This window comes from Perna viridis, chromosome 4 (genome assembly GCF_037379345.1).
Source record: "Perna viridis isolate PV_CMFRI_1.1 ecotype Kerala chromosome 4, ASM3737934v1, whole genome shotgun sequence".
Lineage (NCBI taxonomy): Eukaryota > Metazoa > Mollusca > Bivalvia > Mytilida > Mytilidae > Perna > Perna viridis.
The window spans coordinates 15,425,653-15,451,180 of NC_142448.1; the positions used below are offsets into that span (position 1 = coordinate 15,425,653).

General features: G+C 32.7%; 1 protein-coding gene across 2 annotated transcripts; it reads left to right on the forward strand.

Annotated features, from left to right (window-relative positions):
* Positions 1–110: 110 nt before the first annotated feature.
* LOC148619036 (N-acetyltransferase 9-like protein) lies at positions 111–19,189 on the forward strand. 2 transcript variants are annotated; one of them, XM_088578534.1, is made up of 8 exons: positions 111–246; positions 2,284–2,368; positions 7,784–7,893; positions 9,178–9,237; positions 9,694–9,774; positions 10,132–10,191; positions 10,691–10,785; positions 18,008–18,260. In XM_088578534.1, the coding sequence occupies exons 1-8, from the start codon at positions 234–236 to the stop codon at positions 18,119–18,121; spliced, it is 618 nt and encodes a 205-aa protein (XP_088434660.1). In that variant the 5' UTR covers positions 111–233; the 3' UTR covers positions 18,122–18,260. The 2 variants fall into 2 exon arrangements, with proteins under 2 accessions (XP_088434660.1, XP_088434661.1); XM_088578535.1 differs by lacking the exon at positions 111–246 and adding an exon at positions 1,996–2,127 and having other exon boundaries at positions 18,008–19,189.
* Positions 19,190–25,528: the final 6,339 nt, after the last annotated feature.

Here is a 25,528-nt window from a genome sequence, read left to right on the forward strand (position 1 = left end):
GTTCAGAAACGGTGTTATCATGACAACTGATTACTTTTGGTTATATCTCATTATAAAGCCATTCTGTCGGAATAAATGTCAGCTCAAGGAATTTATTTGTCATTAGGTTTGATGGAGGTGCAGGAAGATGAAGATCTTGGTTACCCGCGGAATGACCCTTGATTAGATGCATGGTGTTGGCGGTTGAGAAAATGAAAGTGGGTGACTGGATGGCATCAATCTTGAAGTAGTTCATGATCAGTTTGGGTGAGCATAAAGCGTATTACAATTGTAAAGCTGAATGAATGAGCTTATATCCTAGAATATTAGTAAAGCCGAATGGATGAGCTTATATCATAGGATAGTAGTAAATCCGATGAATGAGCTTATCTTTTGATAGCATATCAAAGCTCTTTAAACTATTTTGTGCAACACATAGTTTTATGTCTTCAAAAATATGAAGTCAAAACCCTGACTTGGGAGGATGTCCTTGACTTGATCTTGATGACGTATGATCCACACGCAAAGGCTCTTGTTAAATAACTCTAATAATAAATTTGAAACAGATAGCACTTCCCGGATATCCGGTACACCCCTCATTTCGTTCATTATAAAGATAAGATAACGTAGCTTCGAGAATATAATTTGACCGTTTTTGTGGATATAAACCACAAAAATCACCAAACATCTTTCGTAACGCAACTTGTTAACTAATTAAACCACGATATGGGTGACGCTGACGAACAGCTGCCTGTTCCTATACTTGGTGTAATTTCCGTTTTCGTGCTAAGAATATATGCTCAATTCTTTGCACTCACATGTGGTATTTGTGTAATACATGCAATCATGATCGACTAAGGGATCTCTAAACGTCCTTGGCTATTATTTCTTCATGAAAATCATTTATGTACTTTATAGAACTATCACAGTAGCATGCAACGTTTTAAAAATATGGATGAAATGTACCCTCCCTCCCGCGGTATCCTATCTCATCATGTCGTAATCCAGTGTTCGAAAGAGAAGTTATTCTAATGCCGAAGATTTGTTGTTTCAATACCTTAGTCGACAGCTTTTCATGAAAATCATGTCTGCACTTTTAAAAGTGAAACCTTATATAACGAACGCAGTAGCAATTTAAAATATGGATGAAATGTATGTACCACCGCCGTACTCTCACTCAAAGTTATAAAGCAATATTCGGAAGGGAGCTTGCGCAAGTAAAGGGGGGTATAAAAGGCGTCTTCAATATTTTTGTTTTAATTGCGTTTCAATACATTATTAATTAGTTGAACACGATTTCAATGCGAATAATTTATCTTTTAGAATAGTTGACAAGTTTTCAACGACACGATTTCAATGCGAACAATTTACCTTCAAGAGTAGTTGACAAGTTTTCAATGTTATACATCTGTGTACTATTTACAACACATTAACCAACATTTTTTTCTATTAAATGAAAAGTTGTGATCCCGCAATACCCTTGTCCATCTCAGTTGGAAGCGATTAAAACAATTCTGCGAAGGGGTTATTTAAGTTTAACCTCTGTGTAGATATCTATTATTGAAGTTGAATATTTATATCAATAAATTTTAATTTGATGAGAATCCTGCCAATTATTCGCGGATTATTCAGCGTAAACGGACCCAAATAAACTAAGCAGAAATTGAATACATTCATTAACTATACTTTGGTATTATATCTTCTTATATTTCGTATGATGTACGGTACGATTGAGAGAGAGAGAGAGAGAGAGAGAGAGAGAGAGAGAGAGAGAGAGAGAGAGAGAGAGAGAGAGAGAATCCGAATTTGGTCATCGGTTAAACCACAATAGTGAAGAAATGTAGGTTTTTCAATGCTAATTTTCCGGAAACAGTTATTTACAGGGAAATCAACATTTTCCCCCAAAAATTGGAAAGTGTTTTTTGTTCACGAATATTGTTTTTGTTTTTTTTTTACAAATATTTTTTATCCCCTCCACACCCCACACCTAACCCTGAAATATTCCGGAGATTTTATCACAGATAATCGGGACTGACTCATAAATTACTTTGTCAAAAGTGAAAGTAGCATGTTGCCATAAATAAATATTATAAAAAAATGGTGAATTTCCTTGGATAGTTCAACTTTCTCTGAGATATTTATATAAAGGTATGATTAGTACTTCGTTCTGTAATGAAATTGTTCAGAGGTTATTGTTCACGTTTTTTGAACTTAGCATTGATAACATCTTCAATATTTTGTTCTACTGTTCAAAATCAAATGCATATGGAATAAATATAAAAAAATATACATTTTCTGTTACAGATTTTACGATGAAAAAGAACCAGAATGTATTAATTAAAGGAAAGAAAGTAATTCTTGTACCATATGAGAAACATCATGTGCAAAAGTAAGTCCTATGGCTATGTTTGAGAATATATGTCATATTGAACAGATGAAAGAAAACTAACTCTAGCTTAAAAATTTAATTTGCCAGATGAAATAATATCTGGTTGAAACTTTGTGCCGTGGATAGCAGATTTTTTCCAGAAGATTTCAAATGACCTTAAAAAACTTACCAATGCTTGGATTCATAATAAGACTATAGGTTTTATGAAAAAGCTAGTTACAGATAATTCTAAATGCACATTGTAACAATATTATTTGATACTATTTATACAGTTGCGATCACTTCAAAACTCTCTTAAATTCTGTCATAATCTGTCAGGAAAACTGTTCTACGACAGTAGATAGAACAAAAATCCTGACGGTCTGACAATGGCTGTCCTGGGTCAGGACATAGCTATCTATAACGCAGGTGATAGGGTGATATAATTACTGATTGTCAGGCTGGCTTCAGACCTAAGTCCAGGACGCAAACTCTGGAGCATTGGTCTCTTCCATCCCGGCACTACTTTTGCCATTCCAGAAAGATACGGAACTGGAGCTGCTTTGGAGTTTGTCCAGGACTGATTATTAGGCTGGCTTCCAAACCTAAGTCTAGGACGTACTGATTGTTAGGCTGTCTTCAGACCTAAGTCCAGGACATGCTGATATTCAGGCTGGCTTCAGACCTAAGTCTAGGACGACATACCACATGTTTGTTCTAAAATGCTTGATAGATAAATATATTCATGGAAAGGGCAGTAAATTTTATGCATGTTTCATTGATTTACAGCGAGCTTTTGACACTGTGGTACATCCTTATGAAAATGTTAAAGTAAGAAATGGGAGGAAACTTCTATTAACTAATTAAAAATATCTTTACGCTTAGTAATCTAAGAGTTAAGGTCAATGGAAAATTAGGCAAGAACTTTAGTTCATACATTGGAGTTAGAGAAGGGGATGTTTTGAGCCTTTCCCTATTCAACTTTTTTATAAATCACTTGCCAAAGAGTTTTTAAAACTCCTGATAGCAGGATGAATGTTTAATGAATGCAGATGATGTCATATATTCTGTAATTCTGCCAGAGGGTTCCAAAGCCGCCTTAAGAATCTTGAATCATGCTGTGTTACATTGTGCTTAAATTTAAGTATAAAAAAGACTATAGTACCAAAATTTGATAAGAGTGGAGGACATATTAAAGAACCCTTTTACTACAAATATGAACAAGTAGAAAATGTGCCTAAATATAAATATGTGGGAACTATTTTCTAAGCTAGTGGTTCATTCACATGTGCATAAGAGCTACTTAAAACATCTTTAAAAGCATCTTATAAACTAAACAGATGCCCGTCTGATACAGAGGCTAAAATCAAAACACACATTTATTTGACTGCACTATAAAACCTATCATTTTATATTAGCCAGAAATTTTCGGCATGTTCAAAACTAAATCAGCAGCCTGTAAAAGATATGACTTGTAATAAATATTTTTAAGAAAATTTATGGAAACAATGTAGCTGACAAAATTAATTTAAAATTATGTAAGTGCATCTTGGGTGTCGACAGTAAGAGTTCAAATATTGTTGTGCAATCTGAGATGGGCAGGCTTAATATTGTGTCATTATTGCAAGTGTTATTTACATAGAATGTATCACTGTAGTTCAGATTTTAAAAAAAGATGCATTCATGTGTTGTAAGAATATGCATGAAAGTAATATTCAAACTTGGTACTTCTCTGTAATTTTTTTATTAGAGAAATTAGAGCTATCAGAATCTTGTCTGAAGGGCTTTTCAATTTATAAACTAAAAGGACTGATGATGCAAAAGGTGAATATACTCTTCAATGTAGCATGGTATACTACATGTAAAAAGGACAACATTACTGGAAAATTAGATACTTATTTCTCATTCAAAAATATTTTCCAGAAAGAAAAATACTTAAATTTTAGAAAATTTTCGGCTGAGAAAAATAATCTGTAAATTTCGTAATGGCTCACACAATCTAAGAGCGGAAACAGAAAGGCATAAAAATAAACCTTTGGAAAGGAATTTGAGAATATGCAATTTCTGAGCACAAAATGACATTGAAAATGAAGTTTATTTCTGAACAAAATGTCCTTTTTACAAGAATATACGTTCATATTTATATTCATTGGTCAATTGCCATGGTTAAAATTAAAAAAAAAAAATAGAAGAAAACTTCAAATTTTTGTGACTGATGGCTTATTAAGATACTGTTGTACTAGTAATTGACAAATTTGCAAGTTTTAACAAAAGAATTGATAAAACTTAGGAGAGATAATGATAATTGACGATTTCATTTGCTTGCTTGAAAAACAAAAAATAAAGAAAAAAAGATATTTTTTTGTGTAATAACATTTCTAGGAGGGATAGTATTGTAAAGTATACATGTAAATTATTTTAAAGCAATTTCTTTCAATTGCACATATCTTAAAACCATAATAGATAAAATTAATATGAAATTGGTTACAGTACATAAACAGATGACCTAATGAATAAACATAGTCTTGTATTTTGTTTTCAAAAGTTACTGGAGATATATCCCTTGAAATATCATACTTAACTTTTGAAAACTTATATTGTGAGAACCGGAAGTCATAGAGACATTGAACCTTCACCTATGATCTTTTGTCCATTTTACCTTTCATTTGCATCCATGATCAAAGGTCAAAGAGTGCTAAAAAGCTTTCTAACTGCAAATTTCATGCCTTGACATTAAGAAAACAACAAGTACATACATGCAACGTATGAAATAATCCTCTCGGTAATCTCTACAGTCCAACCGTCTGTTCAAAAGTTATGACAGTTAAATTGTTTCACATGGTCAGGCTTGTAACCTTGAGATAATCGTATGACCTTGACCCCGTAAGTTTTTTTCAAGTTCAAGCGATCCTAAGGTGTATGGTGGTAGTCCCATGTCTCTACGACTTCCGGTTCTGGAGTTCGTTACTGCGTCATGTTTTAATTATTCATTGTGCCCAAAATGAACTCTGAAATTGGCCAAATTTTTAGTCAGCATGTTGTATATGTTCTGAAAATTATTATACAGTTTTCAGATTTGACGTATCTTGTCTTCTTTTTGATCTATTGAAATTTTAGTAATTAGGAGCGGTGGTATATATATATATATTTCAAAATCCACTAAGACACCCAAATAATCTGTACACAGAATGAAGATCTGCTCTAGTACATTGCTTAACACAACAGCAAGGACCAATATAAAAACAATGAAACTACAACTACTTGAAATTTTCAATTTACAATAATTTAATTTCAGATGCAACACTCTTTCTGAATGGATAAAAAATGTGTCCATCATCTCACAGACCAATTTTTTTTGTTATTTCTTAAATTTGATACTAAATTTGAATTAAAGGGAATGACTGTTATATTTTTTAGGTTTATTTGAAGTAACCTCAATGCCTTCACCTGTTACGCAGGTGATTTTAAAATAGTGTGCATCACTTGATTGAGGTTATTTCCGCATAGACCGAAAATATATAACAGGTCATTCCTTCAACAGTTTTGTATATTTCTTCTGTACCTAGAATTAGAATTGATATTGCATCATTTTTTCAACTTCGTCGAAGGGGGTCATATGATACATTGCTTTGAAGGTCTCAATGAACACATTTCAAAAATCAATGTTTCAAGCCCGATATTTCATATATTCGAAGGGTAGGCTCAGTAAATACAAATATTAAAAAAGTTTTGTTGATGTTTTGTCCCCCGAAAATAGGTTGGATGGGATCAATGAGTGCAGACACTAAAATGTTTTATATTGTTAGGTTGTCATATATGAAAGGTCGTAACATATACATCACAAATATCAATTTCGTTGAAAATGATAAAGTTCATATAAAGTAGAGTTGTTGCATATCAAACGTAGGTCATCAACTGTACATTACAGAACTCGTTATGAAAACCTGGACAATTGCAGTTGACAAGGTCACCAAGTGCAAAAAGGAAATTGTCGTTAAGAATAGCTTGTTTTTTTTTATCAAACAAACTGTTGTAACTTGTACATTACAAGGAGAAAACTTCCAAGGGAAAACCTATCAGTTGTTTTACAAACAATTGACATTCTAGTTGTATTTTTTTTTCTACCCGAGAGGTTCATGATTGATGAATAAAACTATCTTAACTGGTCTTATTTTATATCATCAAAATAGGTTTAATTACTTGAAGCATTGTTTTTCAAATTGTAACGCTTTATGCATTCAAAAAAATGTTTGATTCTTAGATTGTGCTGGTTTATCAAAGTACATCCTGCTTTAGACTACTGTTTTACATTTGGTACCCACCTCAGCGAAAACTTACAGTAATATATTGTACAGCTCTTTACTTACAATTGCAAGTACTAATGATTTAGGAAAGGTGTTAAACTTGCTTGCAACCTTCTTCTTGACGCTGGGCTTCTGGAAAGAGCAATTATTGAAATCATACTAACTGTTGCCTATTATAACGAATTACTGAATTATAATTTACATAAAAAGCTTTGATGAATGGTAGCATTCCATAAAGACCCCATGAAAAGTTGTAGTTCACTCAGAACAAATTTCAGATTTTTGTTGTTATGTCAATTCAATCAATCATAAAAAAACCTTTTAAGACTAAGATTAAAACACGTGTGTTTCCACTAACGTGCTATTAAATGTATATATGCAAAACGTTTTATTTTTTAAAAAAGTTTTTGAGCGGTTTATTTTACAGGCTTTATTTGTGCTTGTCAAAAAATGGCAAGAAAACATTAGGGTAGGCACACATAATAAATTTCAGTAGGATTTGCGAAACACAGGTTATATGTTTTTTGGCCTAATGGCTCTTTGTAACTTATAAATATTCTGAAGTCACTCATAAAAGTGGTTAGTTTTTCAGGATTCACGGACTCTTATAAAATTGTGTCATACATATAGATTCATTAGAGTAATATGTTTGTGAAGATACATCCATTGTATATCATCATGTATGTGTATTGACTTAATGCTGTAGTCTCCACATCCCTCACGACTATTGTTCATTTTTTAGCTTAGTTGGTATAGCCCACTTACAGTGCCAAGTGTCCCTGGTTAGAGTCCCAGCTAATACACTTGTAGTCCTATAACACAAGACTTCATTAACATTTTAAATTTGGATATTCATATGTGGAACATGAATTTTGCATATAAACATCTAAATATAAAATGTTGGCCAACTCCTTGCAAATCTTATGCTACAGGTCTACTAGTATTATTTGTTGTTAATTTTGTCCAGTGCATTTTGCTATGTTGTTATCTATTTAAATTCAGTTTTCTTTTTAAATAGAAAATAATAATTTTTAAATCTTGAAATGATTCACCATTTATAAGCTGACATTGCAGTAGTGTTTTAATGAAATTATTGGAAATGCAGAATTTATATTATTATTATTTATGATAGGTATAATGATTGGATGCAGAGTAAGGAGTTACAGGAACTTACAGCATCAGAACCACTGACTTTAGAACAAGAATATGAAATGCAGAGAAGCTGGAGGGAAGATGAGAAAAGTACTTTTTATGATAAATTGTCATTAGCACAAAAGAAGATAGAATCCGATGGGATATCATATGAAATTAAATGCAAACAAGCTGTATTTTTTCTCTTTTTCTTGTTGCCTTGGCAATGATTAAGACATTTTTCTATTGAATTTATATTTCTTTTGAAAACATTTTAATTGTTTAAAAGCAATTATAGGTTGACAAATGTGAATGTGAGAATATGTGAAATGTTAAAAGCAGAATGAAATACATTGAATCAAATTATTTTGTGGAAACATATTTTCATGTTTTATGATATAGATTTAATTTTCCTGTTGTTTATTTTTATATCTCCGCAAATGAAGTTTGGGGGTTTCACCCTATCTGTCCGTCTGATTGTCCAAACTATTATCTTAGAAGCTTGTAGCATTGATATGAAACTGTCTGGCATTTGTGTTTGGACAAACATTGACGGCTTTTACACTTAGGTGTTTTTTTTTCTGCAAAACTTGGTCTTAAGCGTTGTCCGCAACTCCTCAACAACTTGCAGGTTTGTTATGAAATCTAATGGGTGTAAGATTACCATATAAGGATTTGTATGTTGTCAGGAATTTATGTTCGGGCATAAATTGTAGAAGTGATGGCTTTTTGAACTGAGGCATTTTTTAGTAGAACTTGGTCTGTTGTCTACAACTCAACAACTTGCAGGATTGTTATGAAACCTAATAAGGTGATAAATTACATATTTGGATGTACATATTGTCAGAATTTATGTAAATTTGCAGTTATATACTATTGACTGAAATGGCAGCAAACTTATATGTCAAAAGTGCTTAGTTTATCCCCCATAAAAATTGTGTCCAATATGAATCGTATGTCCACATTAATCATCAAATGTACATGGTTCAAGAGGCTGATATGGGCAACACTCCGTTTAACATGTAGTCCTCAATGAACGGACATACTTGTGGCGATCTGCTTTTGCAAATTTATTTTCTTGCTCTTTAGATTAGCAAATAAAAGTTCTTTTACATTAATTGTTTGAGTACTGTAACATGGTGTATACTTATAATAAGTTTGTTGTTCTGAGTTTAAAGTAAGACGAAGCCTTAATCTTGATTAAGACCAGCACTGGTTGCTAAATGAACTCTCCTTTTTTCAAACAATGGATAATTGAATGACTAACTGGAATTGACTGTCAGATACTGCAAATGTGTCTGATTTTAATCGGACTGATGATAATTCAAATAGTAATGGTTTTATTCCTAACTTAGCTTTCAGATTATGATCATATAATTTAACGTTTTTTTACAGAATGCACATTCATAGTCATAGAGAAAACAAAGCAAGAAATATTAGAGAGAAATGAAATAGGTAGGCTCAAATATATTAGATGGATCTTCGTCTAGTAAGAACCTTTTTTTAATTTTTTTTTAAGATCTGGGTCTCCATTAGAGACAGTACAATACTTACAGTAGTGTTTTACTGCAGAAGAAGTATTAATAATGTGTCAACAAGCATAAATCGCCATAGCGACTTTCTGCTCTGAGTTTATATAATGGTCTGATATTTATCGTGTTTTTATCAACAGTGATATTGACACTAAGCAAAATGTATATTTTAAAGTATACAAGGGCCAACTTCCATCATTTTTGTTTCTGTTTATTTTCATTACTGCAAAAAAAATGTATTGGGTTGTAATCACAATGATCAAAATTTACAGGGTACTTATATTTTCAGTTCTTCCACTTAAAGTTGTTAGTGGCAGATCCAGAAATTCTGAAATGGGGGAGTGCAATCATGTGATTTCCGGTTTTGTTTCTTTTTCAGAACTTATGATAGGTGATGTTAATATTTTTTTTAATGATGAAGAATATGAACACTCGGGTGAAATTGAGATAATGATAGCAGGTAAAATGATTTTCTGAAAGTTAATACATTCCATTCTAATTAAACCACAAAAGATTTAAAAATAAACATACAGCTATCTAGAAGCACATATACACACACGTATATATGTTATATGTTAAAGCAAACTTGTATAATTAGGAATTATATATATAATCATAAGAACAACGTTTATGTTTTCTTATTATACACATTTACTGTAAAATAATAATTTTAATTTGACTTGAATATAAGAGAAATCAGTTTCTAAATGTCACCCCTCTGAAAATAAAGAAAATTTCATTGGTAGAGATAGCAAGGTGCTTTTTGATGTTGAAAAAAAATCCAAACATATTAACAAGTATTTAAATGTGTTTACAGAGCCAAGTGCCAGAGGTAAAGGATTTGGCAAGGAGGCTCTGCTTTTGATGATAAGATATGGTAAAAAAATTTTTTTACTCTTCTTAAATTTCAACTGTAGAAATCTTGATGCTTTTTGAAGGAAATTTAGAATTTATTGTGAGTAAAGAAAAATGTTTCTGAAGACTAAATTTTGACATTGTTAGTTTAAAAGGCTTCTAGTTTTTTTTTCTCAATTTCCAGTTTGTTTTAAAGTTTCTGCCTCAAATGTATCCTGTTGGAGACCACATAGGACTAATGTTTTGAATGTACACTAGTAGCTCTGATTCCCTTAAATATTTTGCAGAAGGGGAGTCGTTACATGGAATTTATGGGAAAAAGAACAAGCCAGTGAATAAAAGTTTACTTGCACAGAATTTTTAATAAGTACATTTTCCAAAGTATCCTAACAGTTAGCTACAACTTATAAGGCAGTTTTTTTCTAATATTGTTTATGCTTATAAGATGAACTAGAAGTATGAAACATGGATGATATATAATGAAAATAAGTGATTGGAAAGAATGATCATTCCTCCTACAGGTGTGGAGGTACTTGGAATGACAAGGTTTACTGCAAAAATTGGAATGGAAAATGCACCCAGTCTAAGAATGTTTGGAAAAATAGGATTTCAAGAGGTAATTTCGACAATAAGGGTTGAATAGTTTGCAATGTGTTATACACTAGAATTGAAGTTTAGTAGCTATTTTAAAATGGTTTGAAAAGGTGCTTTTTAATTATTAAAGAGTTTTCTTGATTTAACTGGTTAGTTATGTCCATTATTTGCTAAAAGTACATAGTAACATTTTAATACACATTTTAAATATACAACATTAAAAAAATGTATCACGCATTATTTTTACATTTAAGTTGGATGATACCTTTTAGTTTATAGATTTTCTTAATTGTTTTTCGTAAAATGACGCTGAATGAACATACTGTAAAATTTTATGATAAAAATATCGGTCATCGAACTTAATTTTGAGATGATTTTAGGCGTGTTTTTTTTACAACTTTTCATATATATTCTGTAGGGAATTTTCATAATTTCACTTACTATTAAAAAAAACTGCTAGATGAAAACTTAAAATTGTACAAAGAACACTTGCAGGTATCTGTCATTATTTTATATTTCAAAAAGAAAATTTGGGATCACCAAACTCTTTCTTGTAGTATTAAAAAATCAAAACTTTCCATTACATTGCTATAGAATATTTTCCCAACAATTATCTCCCCTTTGAAATGGGGTTTATGACAATTAATGAGTAATTTTACCATAGGTTTATGCAAAAAATCTAAAGACAATTGTTTGCATCATTTTGAACGCTATTTTCTCATAAAATTATAAGTACTTCTGTATGATTTTCCAAGGTGACAGAAAAGTACAAAGTAAGAATACATGCATTTGACAGAAACATATTATAACATAGCAACTAAATGGTAGCATAAAAAAACTGATTGTTTAAAGAACGTAGACCAGGTAAACTGGTAGATTTAGGACATTATTCTCCTGTAACAGCACCCAACAAAGTTCTGATGTCATATTTGATACTTAATGTTAGTTTTGAACTATTACGAGTGATACAAGTTCTTACTAGTTTTGAAGTTTTCAAACCATATGCTATTACTGTATAATTCTAAAATGGGACTTGAAACATCCAGATCTTTTCAATACTAATAAAAATATTTATGCCAGCGCAACTTAAAGTAAACGTGGGGCATATAAATTTAGCCCTCTCCATCCAGATATGGGACGCATGTTTTGTCTGGCTATCTCTTTCTATATTTTAAGCTACCGCTTTGAAATTATGCAGCTTGATGAAAGAGGGGAAAGCAAAAGAATTTTTAGCTCACCTTGCCAAAGGTCACGTGAGCTAATCCCATCACTTGGCGTCCGTCGTCCTCGTTGTCGTCGTTAACAATTTTTCAAAACTCTGAAACAGCTTGACTAATTAGAACCAAACTTGGTATGAATGTTTCTTGGTTCCTATAGTAGTTTTTCGCATATATCTCCAGAAATTTTCACTGTACCCTGAAGGCCTTGGTTTGAGCTATTTCTACCCCAAATTTAGGGTTTATAATTACATATGGGTTGTCATTTTGTATTTTAAGTGGAAATTTTCATTTAAAAGATGATTATAGCAAACAAGTGAAATGCATATCTGCACTTATGTACAAGGAAGGTTCTCCGCTAATGAAGAGGAGATAGCCTAGTAGGAGAATGCCTCTAAAATGGTTATGAATTGTCCAATGTTGATAAATTTGGTATGATATTACTCGTAAGAAGGTAAGCTTTCAAGAAATAACTAGAAAATTACAATATTTAATATTGCATTCTGCTTGAGTCAGCACTCCACAGTTTAGTTTAGTTTCGCACTTTTGGCTAGTTATGGGAAATGACATTAATGGAAACCAGTGGTTGCTATAGTGATTAAAAATGAAGAATCTATTGTTGATAAAACATTTTCAGAAAAAGGAGACTTTTCAAAGTATTTTGCAATGTTTTATATATTTTCAATGTTGAAGGGGCTTTTTTCAATGACAATTTGACTTCATTGTGAAAGTGAAAGTAAGTCAATTGTTTTTACCGTGCTAAATTTAATAAGTGGATTACAAAGTGAAATAGCTCAAAATCTAACCGGCGATGCCCATATGAGGAAGGGGTTTTCGAAGGAAGAAGTTTGGACAGTTTCAGGGCATGAAATAAAAATTTAAGATATTTTGCGGGAAATTTGATATTTTTAAACTTGATTTTATGAACTTTTTTGCAAATTTTCGCATATTTTTGTATGGTTTCTATGGTAATCCTATTTGCTGTAGGTAATTTTTTTCCAGAAAAAATTTTCACTGCACCCTGAAGGCCTTGGTTTGAGCTATTCCTAGATATATAGATTTACATATTGACAATTTTTTAAAGTAATAAATGTTACAAAGCGTCAGATTACAAGACCAAAATTAGGCCGTTCTACAATATTGTGGAGTGCTGGCTTATCCGTTGAAGAGCATGGCCACCATTACTAAAACAGAACATAGCGGCCAGACTGTGTTTTTCGCATATATCTCCAAAACCGTTAGGGTTAGCATAATTATTTTACTTGTTGAAATGACCCTTATTGTGAGGCCTTCAAAAGTTTTCAGGGATCAAAGTTGTCAGGCGACTTCTGTAAGAGTTATTGCCCTTGAATGATGAAAAATGACTTTTTTTTACAGTTTCCAGCCAATATCTTGAAAACTATAATAGATAGAAATAAAATTTCAATTGCTGAAATGATCCTTTAGATAATCCTACTAAAGTCTATGAAGTCAAAATTGTTGGACAACTTGTTAAATTTATTGCTCTTGAAAGATAAACTTTAACCAGGTGAGCGATTCAGGCTCCAAGGAGCCTCTTGCTAAGCTATTGCTTTGAAATTATGCAGGTTGTTGAAAGACGTGATGCAAAAGGATTTTTAGCTCACCTGGCCGGAGGTCATGTGAGCTATTGCCATCATTTGGCGTCCGTCGTCGTCGTTAACGATTTTTCAAAACTCTTCTTCTATAACACATTTTAACCTATTGGAACCAAACTTGGTATGAATGTTCCTTGGGGTATCCTGCATAGAACTGTTGCGAGAATTTTCGATTTGTCAAAAACATGGCCGCTGTTACTAACAATAGGACATAGGGGTCAGGCAGTAGTTTTTCGCATATATCTCCAAAACCGTTAGGTTTAGCCAAATCCTGACGAGGCAGTGGTCAGCGTGACGAGATCTACCTTTGGTCAAATTTTAATATGTTAAGCCATGTTGGAGTTATTGCCCTTTTTCGACGATTTTTGCTATTTTGAATGTTATTTCTTTCAAATATCTTCTCCTCTGACACCACTTTATCAATTGGAACCAAACTTGGTATGAATGTTCATTGGGGTATCTTGCATAGAACTAATTTGGGGATTTTCGATCCGTCTAAAAATATGGCCGTCATTACTAAAAATAGAACATAGGGGACAGACAATAGTTTTTCGCATATATCTCCAAAACCGTTAGGTTTAGCTGAACTCTATCAGTTGCTGAAATGATCCTTATTATATGGCCTTTAAAAGTCTTTCGGGGTCAAAGTTCTCAGGCTACTCCTTGTAAGAGTTATTGCCCTTGAAGGATGAAAAATGACGGTGTTTTTTACAGTTCCCAGCCAGTATCATGTAAACTATAATAGATAGAAACTTTCAATTGCTGAAATGATCCTTATGCTAAGTCCTACCAAAGTCTTCTTGAATCAAAATTGTTGTGTTTGGCAACTCCTTGTTAAATGTATGCCCTTAAAAGACAAACTTTAACAAGGTGAGCGATTCAGGCTCCTTGGAGATTCTTGTTATTTTCGTAAAATACTACTTAAATAAGTAATAGCTGGATTTACCTATTTCCATGTATAGGCCAAAGGGATACAAAACATTTTTTTGTTTGTTCTTTTCTTGTATATCAATTCATTTCCTTTATTAGTTTAATTTTGATAAAGGAATTGGATAAGCTATGTATAAGAGGATAAGTGACGGGGAGCTCCATTATTGTTTTTAGACAAACAACGAATTACTCTCAATTGCAATACTACGGATTCTCTGGTATAGCAGGGCATGCTTACCCTTCTGGAGCACCCGATGTCACCTCCAGTTTTTGTGGGAGCTCATATTGCTAGTACTTTAGTTTTTTGTGTTATGTCTTGTTCCTTCAGTTTTTATAATTTTGACGTATTTGATTACCATATTGTTCACGTTTTGGTATATTTTCTTGCCGATATACAATACACATGTATGTCGGAATGTATCTTTCATGTCCCCCAGTTTCTGAATTAGTAATTTCTTCCACTACCGTTTGTCAACAAAGGTATAGATATAATTAATTTTGCTTACATTATCATTCAGAAAAAAATGTCACTCCCCAAGTTCACCGTTTACAAAGACAAATCCATACTGATTATTTTATATTCATATACTTCACCTACTGCATCCAAAACTTTCAACTATAATAGGGTATTACAGGACCGCGATATTGAGGAATTCATTTAAATATGGTCATCTGGCGACTTCATAACGGGAGATTTAAATATCATAGAAAATGAATCTCCGTAAGTTAAATGTTAGTGTTCCAATGTACCATGAACCACGCCCAATCAATTAGAACTATAACTCTAAATTCGTACCGAAGCTCTGGAAGACTGTGCAAGTATGGACAAAACGAGAACAAGGAGATATTAACTCGCTGTCAGAGTGGGTCAAAGCTGTTAATTCCGTAATTTTAAAATGTATGAAAAATTTTAAGTAGGTCAATGAGAGTCAATGCTACATTAGTTTTTAAAGATTGCAAGGTAGCCAAAACATTACCTATACTATACATGACAAATATACTGTCGTATTGAAATTTTATAAGCAAGTCGGCAGGTGTTTGTAGAAATGCAGAGGTCGCTTACCCTTTCGGTGGAGTCCGAGTTGCTCATTTGCTTTTGTTTCTTTGTACGTGTTATTTTGGTTATTTCATTTTCTTTCTTGTGTGTGTGTTTTCCCTGTCTGGTCTTTATCCTTGGATTATATTCCTATAATTTCTGCTGGAATTCCCTTGATTACTCTAACTACTATTTTTTTCTAGTTGGTAAGATGAACAGTTTCTTACTTAGACAAGTCTTTGAAAACATTGACTAACTTGAGATGTGGAAGAGTAATTAAGGGAACCAAGGTTCTAGCGGAAATCAAAAGAATGTAATCCAGGGACAAATGACCAGACATTGAAAACAGGCACACACAACAAAGAACATAAAGTAACTAAAATAATACGTGAAAGTTACAAAAGTAATTGAGCAACTCGGACTCCACTAAAACCTGGGAGCATGGACCAGATGCACAAGTAGGGTAAGCGTCCTCTCCTTTTCTAGAAACACCCGCCGAGTTGTTCATAGGAAGTCAAGTCCAGGGTAGACGAAAGAGGAAAGGATTACTATGACACGTTGAACAAATCAGTTTTCACGATGCATATGGATACACCATAACGATTCAGGAGTTCATGATGACGACCATAAAACTTCTGTAGTGATGACTTCAATCTTGTAGTAACATAACCCTGTTCCAGAAGCCTACTTGTAAGAAGTCTAGCGCGATACAAAAAGACTGCGTAGTTACGGCAAGCTCTGACATTACGTATGACTTGTGATATGAAAACTCCATACGCAGGTGCTGAAGGGGTGTTGCCATAGATGAAAGGAAAGTTGACAATTCTGAATGAAAAGTCATCACGTTTGTCGTAAAGTTTGGTCAATACATTTCTAAGTGTAAGTCAGGATATGAGGCTGACTTCACAGTGACTAGTATCCTTTATCTCAAGTTCATTGGTGGTAGATGCGATGTATCAAATCCCCGAAATTAGGATTGTTTAAAGATAATTCATCATCTATATAGCGGAAACTGAGATTAAAGGATCTAGCTAAACGATATTCTTTCTTTCGGACCAGATCAGCTATGTAGTGTAGTCAGCCGCAAAAGAGTGACTGAATAGGTCGCCAAGTAGATGAGCACAATTTGTTCGCATTGGAATGCTGACAGTTTATTGAAACAAATACTTTGTCGATCAAAAATTCCAGCATTTTGAAAACATCTTTTGTATATTTGAAAGATGATTTGGAATTCTTTCCCACAAAGTATGAGGAATCTCTAAAAAGAGTAAATTTAAGAAGTGAGAACTAATAGTTATCATTTGATCATTCGACCTCATCCATTATACTTTTGTAAATTTTAATCCCCAATTTGTTTTCAAACGGTCGTTATGTGTTAAGGATACCAGTAATCGAAAATGAGTGTCCTATAAAAAAAAAATTATTGTAAGGGAAATTTGTCATGTTTTGACTCAATATTTTTGAAACAATGGTAAAAATTATTACGCATACATAGGACTTCACCCGCGAAAATATTTTGTCACACCTCTTCAGACCGCGAAAGACGTTTGACCTTCAAAATCGCAAAAAGTTAGCCACGCGAAAATAACCCGCTATACGGTATATATTTGTGCGATTTCATATGATCATTTCCTTGTTTCCACTCCTTTTCCCAACTAGACAGGTTTCCTTATTCTTCACCTATTGTCCAGTCCTTGGAATTTCCTTATTTCCCTTCCTTTCCAACCAGACAGTCTCCTTGTACTTATTCTTCATTCTTTTGCCCGACAAGACAGTTGCCTAATTCTTTTTTCTTTTGCCCAACAAGACAGTTCCCTTATTCTTCATTCTATTTTCAGTCCTGGGAATTTCCTTATATCCAGTCATCTACCCAACCAGGAAGATTCCTTGTACTTCATTCGTTTTGAATTCGGGAGAATTTCCTTATTTCCTCTACCCAACTAGACAGTGACCTTAATCTTTATTCTTTTGCTCAACCAGACATCTTCCTTATTCTTCATTTTTTTGCCTAACCAGACACTTTCCCTATTCCTCATTCTTTTTCCCAACCAGATAGTATCATTATTCTTTACTCTTTTGCCCAAACCAGACAGCTTCCTTATTTGTCATTCTTTTGCTCAACCAGACAGCTTCCCTATTCTTCATTGCTTTGGCAACCAGACAGTTTCTTTATTCCTCATTCCTTTGCCAAACCAGACAGCTTCCTTATTCTTCATTCTTTTACCAAAACAGACAATTTCATTAGTACACATTCTTTGCCCTACCAGGCTGTCCTGTGGACATTCTTTCCTTTGTCTTACCATGCATTTCATTACTTTGAATTAGATGCTAGTAACAACGAAGTGTTTACAAGAAACTAAACTGAGATGAAACAATATCTGATTAGTGATTATTTGGAGCTGTTTTACAAATGAAGACGTGCCTGATCTTACTCTTTTTTTTCAGATTTCAAGGAGTGACGTTTTCAAGGAAATCACATTTGAAGTGACTGTTAATGATAGTTTTAGGAGTATGTTAAATATTTCAACAGAGGTTTTTGAAGTACACAAATATAGGTGATGACGTTTTTTTTATCCTGATTTTACCGTACTTACTGCCAAACCAGGAATCTGAAATCAAATGAAAGTATGTGAAATGGCAAAATAAAATAGCATGATAAGTCTGTCATTGCTGCCCTCACTTTGATATTTGATAAACATCGAGGAACCTATCAGGTTGTGAACGTTGTCTCTTGTCTTATTGGTCATTTGAGTAAATTTGATATAAGCCGCATTATGTATGAAATTACCAGAACATTCCACTTTTGTTCTGCATTTGTAATTAAGATAGTTGTAAAAGTTTTTTTTTATAAATTTAATATCTTCAGAATTTGATGTTTGAAAATCGACAGGGATATTTTTAGTTCTACAAACGAGGAATTACTAGTTTCATTTACAAGACAATTTAGACGTCTACCTGTACTTGAAGTAACTGTTGTAATCTCACGTAAGTAACAAATGCGTTAATATCGTTACTATTTTTACCATCAATGAGCTTCCTTAGGCCTTTTTTACCTCTTGTCTGTTCAGACAAGATTCTCGATTTTCATTGAATTAATTATCTTTGTTTTTAATCCATATACAACTGTATCAGAGAACTGATCATTCGAAAGGTGATGTGTTTTTTAAGCATGTCATTGCCTTTATGCATAAGGTTGTTTTTTAAAACAGTTGATTTTTGTTGGTGATCAGAGTTATTCCTCTTTTTGTGTATGTCCTGTGTTATTAGTCCCTTCAAAATCTTCGTTTAAGTTTTACATCTTCTGTTCTTTTGAAGACTTTTTTTGAATCTTCATCTTTTTTCTTTATTAAAGTCCTTTTGTAGTTAAATGTTTTTGCTTTTGTTCTTCATCATTGATCCAAATATAGAAAATGTTTAAGGTGTTGCGTTTTTAGTTACATCTTTGATCCCTATTACTTTATTGTTTTTTTATTTTTTAGGGTTTTTTTAGGGGGGAGGGGGTTTCACAAAACAATTGGTCTTTGTATAAATACGAAAATATCAATCATTTAGATGTTTTTGGTATTTTATATCTTTGGTCCCTATAAAGATGGTATTTAGTATTCTGTATCTTAGTTCCCTATAAAGGTTGTGATGGGGATTCTAGACAATTGATCCTGGTAATGGTTGTTTTGGTTGTCTATATCATTGGCCCCCATTAAGGTTGTTTTTGGTTTTCCATATCACTTGTCCCCATTAAGGTTATTTTTTTGTTTTTGGTTTTCCATATCACTTGTCCCCATTAAGGTTATTTTTTGTTTTTGGTTTTTCATATCATTTGTCCCCAATAAGGTTATTTTTTGTTTTTGGTTTTCCATATCACTTGTCCCCATTAAGGTTATTTTTTGTTTTTGGTTTTTCATATCATTTGTCCCCAATAAGGTTATTTTTTGTTTTTGGTTTTCCATATCACTTGTCCCCATTAAGGTTATTTTTTGTTTTTGGTTTTCCATATCACTTGTCCCTATTAAGGTTGTTTTTTTGTTTTTGGTTTTTCATATCATTTGTCCCCATTAAGGTTGTTTTTTGTTTTTGGTTTTTCATATCATTTGTCCCCATTAGGGTTGTTTTTTGTTTTTGGTTTTTCATATCATTTGTTCCTAAAAATGTTTAAGTCGTCTACGTCATTGGTCTCTATAAACGGTTTTGTTTTGGGGGGAAGGGGTTGTCTATTTGGTTTGTTTTTTGTTTGGATGTTTGTTTTTTTTTAATTTTTTTTTTTGCTGGCTTTTTGTCTGTGTTATAGATCTTTGGTCCCTTTAATGGCATTTTATGTTTTTCCAGTTACTACAACCGTGAATTTCACAACCAATTATAAAACTCAAGTATAGAAAACACTGCGCAGGCCAATTTAAGATGTTTCATTTTACCCCTGAAAAAAAATGTATTATTCGTGGTGTTCATACAGTATTCAAGGTATAAAAATTGGAATTTTTAGCAGTTCTTCTCGAACAAAATTCCACCGTATTTCAAAGACAAATCCTTTCTAAACTATTATGGATGCTGCGGAGGTCTATTAAAAAAGATTAACACGAGAACAAGAAGTATGTGTCTGTTGTTTTCCCTGTCTTGTTTTTATCTTTGGAATAAATTCTTTTGATTATCGCTCGAATCTTGATTCCCTTGTTTATTTTTACATCATTTATTGTAACATGAGGTTACATATTATGAACTTTATCATAAATGCTACAGATGTGTTCATTATACTACAGTGAAGTACTAACCAACCATTCGTATCAGCCCTTTATGCTCTAATGAGATTTACGTATGTGAATGTCACACAAGTTGAAATTATGCTTGAAGGCCCTTTGATCTTTGAGGCACCTTTTTTATTTTATTTTCCAAATTGCTATTAATTGACAAATTAAGTGTCAAAAACCTATTTTATTGAAAAAGCAACAGTGAATATGTTATAACTTTCATTTTACAAACACTAAATGCAATATATTTAACTAAGAGTTATTCCTCTTTCGCTGTTCGTTTGAAAAAAGACTGAAGTAAATTTCCAGGAGGAAAATAATGGTATGTTGAATAAAATGTGGCAAGAATGATATATAAAGATTACACATTAATGGAACAAATACAAACATATCCCTGGTTTTCCTGAACCCTACCAATGTCCATTAATGATCATAATTTTAACCGATTTTCAAACCATGGTTATATTATTCTTCTAACATGTTATACCTCTACATTTCAAAGGAGAAAAATTCCTATGGAACAACATGAAAACTATTCAAGCAATGTTTTATAGTTCGTGATAATATGTAAAACATTTACAATGCTAAAAAAATATAATGTGGACTTTTGATTAACGATACTTGGTATGCTGAAAAGACAGTTAAAAATTCCTATTTATAATACCGTATATCTACTTCATACTGTGTACGTCATTTGAACTTTGTCTTTATTCTCTTTTTTTCTTCTTTTCATAGCGTACAACGGTTGGGACAGTGGTTTATTAATTAATTTATCTTCATTACTAGAGGTTACAACAGGGGCAAAATGGGAAGCATTTGAAAACAAATAGGGGCTATTACAATTTGACATCAGTACGTACACATATGAAACACATAGATGAAAACTGACATTTTGTTTAGAATAAATGAAAATCAGATATTAATTTGATGGATGTTATGAAGATCTAAAGGTCGGATATTGCGACTTCTGTGTTTGCTTCCCTATACCATTTGACTTGATACGTTTAATTGTATTAGTTTGTTCATGTAAATCAAACCAGTTTTCATGGTTCGTATGGGTACACCGTAACGATCCAAGAGTTCATGATGACGTAAAACTTCTTAAGTGATGACTTCAATCTTGTAGCAACATAACTCTGTTCCAGAAGCCTAATTATAAGAAGTATAGCGTACTTACAAACACAACAAATAACATAAAAAAAACCAAAATAATGAATACAAAGTAATAAAAGTAAGGGAGCAACTCGGTCTCCACTAAGATTGATTCTTATCTTGTCTTATGTTGATTACATTAATGGATTATTGTCACTGCACAATTATACAAGAATTAATATTGTATACTGTAATAATACTATACAAATGCACATTACTAAAGCTTTTATAAAATTTGATATCCTTGTTACCCCTAGGACTATAGACATCAATGGGAATTTTTCTATTACTTTATCTTTTCCAATCTATTGTGAAACATGAATAACAGTCAGAATAAAGTTAATAACCAATTTATAGTAATAATTCTTAGCCTATTATAATATAACCAGAAATTAATAATGTGTACATCTTATTGCTGTAACACTATCACTTATTAACAGTTTTAAAAAATTACAATTTTTTTTATTTTCATTCATTTTTGATGTGGGTGAACGATCACATGTTCAGCTTTCTCATTGTTTTCATTGTTTACATAATATTAAAAAGGATTAATGCCCTTACTTATATACAATTCACATGTAGCTCATTCCAGAATTCACTGAGCTTTTGTCATGTGCCCGTCTTTAATCTTGAGACGATTAGATCTTTCAAAAACTAAAACTTTCTAGTATATTGGTCTTTTATAAATTAATTTAACGTCAATAAAATTATCATGTTGTTCGTATCACCCTTGAAATGTTTAATTTGACAATTTTGTGCCGTTCAACCATTCATATTGAAAGCCAACACAGCAACAAAAAGTGTCTTCCTCTTTAAAAGTGATCGAAATGACCAGGCGTATAAAAACAGGTTATTGACTCATTAATAGGTGTAATGAAATTAAACGCAATCAACACATTTCGATGTTTGTTTGTTTGTTTGTTTTTTTTGGGGGGTGTAAACCATTAGATAAACAAAAAAAAAATACTCGATGAAATGATCTACGTTATGAACCCCAGAGGTTTACGTGAGGTTTAAGGTTTATGACCTTTACATCCCAAAAATGATGTTTGTCGTATTTATAGCCTCTCTCTGAAATCCTATAAGAGAAAGCGTCTTTCAACTGTTGACAGAACCCTATGCTTAGGCTCCAATGATCTTCTAGTCCAATGTTGTAAAAGGGCTACTAGAGTCATTACCCCTGAACTTCAAAACATGCAACACTGTCGTTTAGGGTTTGTGTTATTGTTACCTCCAACGTAAAAGAAAACGTTAACAAATGATGAACTACTCCTCAAAAAACGTTAACAAATGCTGAATTACTCCTCAAAAATAGTTATCAAGTATAATGCCCCTTTTAGAACATTCTCATTAGTATTCAGGGGCATGTGTAACAAAGGTATCTTAAAGATTAAGATTTGTCGTAAGGTCTTAGGATAAATCGCTTTCTTAAGTTTGTTTATCGGAGATGTCGAAGGTTAAGACATCTTATTAGTAGTCGTATGATCATTTTATTATAATGCGAGAAGTTAGGATTTCTTAAGTAAACAAACTTGGATACTGCCGTAATGATACCACAGGGGATGTCGTATTCTAAATATTAGAAGATACCGAAAATTAATTGTCCCCTCCCGCAAGACGGCGGAGGAATATGGTAATGATCTGTGTGTCAGTGCCTCGTCTGTGCCTCCGACGTTCATGGACGCAACTCCTCTGTAAACACTGTTCAATTTTGTATAATTTAATTGCTGAAGTAACACGCTTTTTGTCTATCATCTTGTAATATGACTGTGACGTCATCAACCATATTTAATGATTTACACCTTGAATTTTGATATTAAAATTTAATTATAAGAAACGGCTGTTCTTTTTTTTCAGTCTATTTGAAATAACCTCAATGGCAATGGTGCATACTTGAAATAATCTTCTTATTCCTTAAAGGTTTGTTAGATACAATCTATGTAGTTGATCATACACACCGCTATTTTGTTTGTGACAATTTTATTTGAGTTATTGAACTTTGACCGTTTTCGGTACATTAAATTTATTAAAGCAACTCCTCTGTAACCACGTGACGGATTTTGTTCCAATTCTGGTCGATTGTTAGATACATTATGTATTTGATAATACCAAACACATCATTTTGTTTCGGACAATTTTATGGGACTTATTGGATTGACCGTTTTTTGTACATTGCTGCAATAGGAAGATTTTATGAAGATAACACCTCTGTAACTGCTGGACGGATTTCTTTCAAATTTTGTAGCATTGTTAGATATATTATGTAGTTGATCATATCACACCGCCATGTATGTCTATTTTGTAATTTAATTTAATTAAAGCATCATAATTATGTAGTTATGCACATCATATTAAAATTTCCGTCCAATGATTGTTTTGTGGGACTTCTTCCCTATGATTTGTCCAACAAAATATGAAATTCTTGGGAATAGTGGCAAACCTGATTTTGAAGACATTACACCTTGGTTTTATAATTTAATATTTTAATTCTTACTTTCTTCTGCGTCGGGGAACATATGGCTACGCGAAGCGTATCTTGTAGATGACGTATTATCTTTAAACAATCCTAATTTCGGGGATTTGATACATCGCATCTACCTAAAAGAATTTGAGATAAAGGATACTACAGACACTGTGAAGTCAGCCTCATATCTTGACCTACACTTAGAAATCGATGATAAAGGAAAACTATTGACCAAACTTTACGACAAACGGGATGACTTTTCATTCAGAATTGTCAACTTTCCTTCCATCTGCGGCAACATCCCTTCGGCTCCTGCGTATGGAGTGTTCATATCACAACTCGTACGTTATGCCAGAGCTTGCTGAAACTACGCAGAGTTTTTGTATCGCGCTAGAACTCTAACAAATAGGCTTCTGGAACAGGGTTATGTTGCTACAAGATTGAAGTCATCACTACAGAAGTTTTATGGTCGTCACCATGAACTCGTGGACTGTTATGGTGTATCCATTAGCACCATGAAAACTGATTTATTCAACGGGTCATAGTTTTCCTTTCCTCGTTTGTCTAACCCGGACTTGACTTTTTATGAGCAACTCGGCGGGTGTTTCTAGAAAAGCAGAGGACGCTTACCCTACCGGTGCACCTGGTCCATGATCACAGTTTTTAGTGGAGTCCGAGTTGCTCATTTACTTTTGTTACTTTGTATGTATGATTTTTGTTACTTTATGTTCTTTGTTGTGTATGTTTGTTTTCCATGTCTGGTCTTTGTCCCTGGATTACATTCTTTTGAATACCGCTATAACCTTGGTTCCCTTGATTACTCTTTAATATAAATTCTTTCCAAATATCAGTTTTGATGGCTCTTTTAGTAGTGTTCAATAGCTTGCAGAACAAGACTGCTTTGTTTTTTCTCTACACCATCTATCTCGTTGACATTTGGACATTTTTACTACTAATCGCAAAATGTGTTGAATAATCAATTTGAACACACACATGTACGTTCGGACATTTAAGAATTAAAAAAGCATATCCATATCAGAAGTCAATTTCATTTAATTTTATCAGTAGTGAACCTTTTATTTATCATTTTATTGACATCAATTAGTCAAAGTGTTCCCTCAGTTCAAATTGTGCCAGCGATCATATTTGAAAATGAGATTATACAGACTTGCTAAAATATGTAGTCCTTGACAATATGTTTTCGTTTCCATTTGTATACAAATATCGATATATATGATAAATTTTTACAGTTATATATCCACTTTCTAGTTTTATTCACTTGAAGAAAAACATGGATACAAAACATTATTTATGCAACATATACAATTCATCCGATTTTCAAAAATTTAGTTTACATATTAACGTAATAACGCGTTATTACCATCATACAACTATCTTCAAAACGATGGTCTAATAAGAAAGTTTTGATGTGCATCTAAGCTTTGTTGTAAGAATATCATAAGACTATCTCACCAATGTCTTAAGATATTTCTTATGATATATCTTAAAATATCTTCGTTAAACAGGTCCAAGATCGAATACAAGTGAAAACATTATTAAACGAAGTTTTAAAAGCTTACATAAGTCCACCACATTTGCTATTTAAGACAA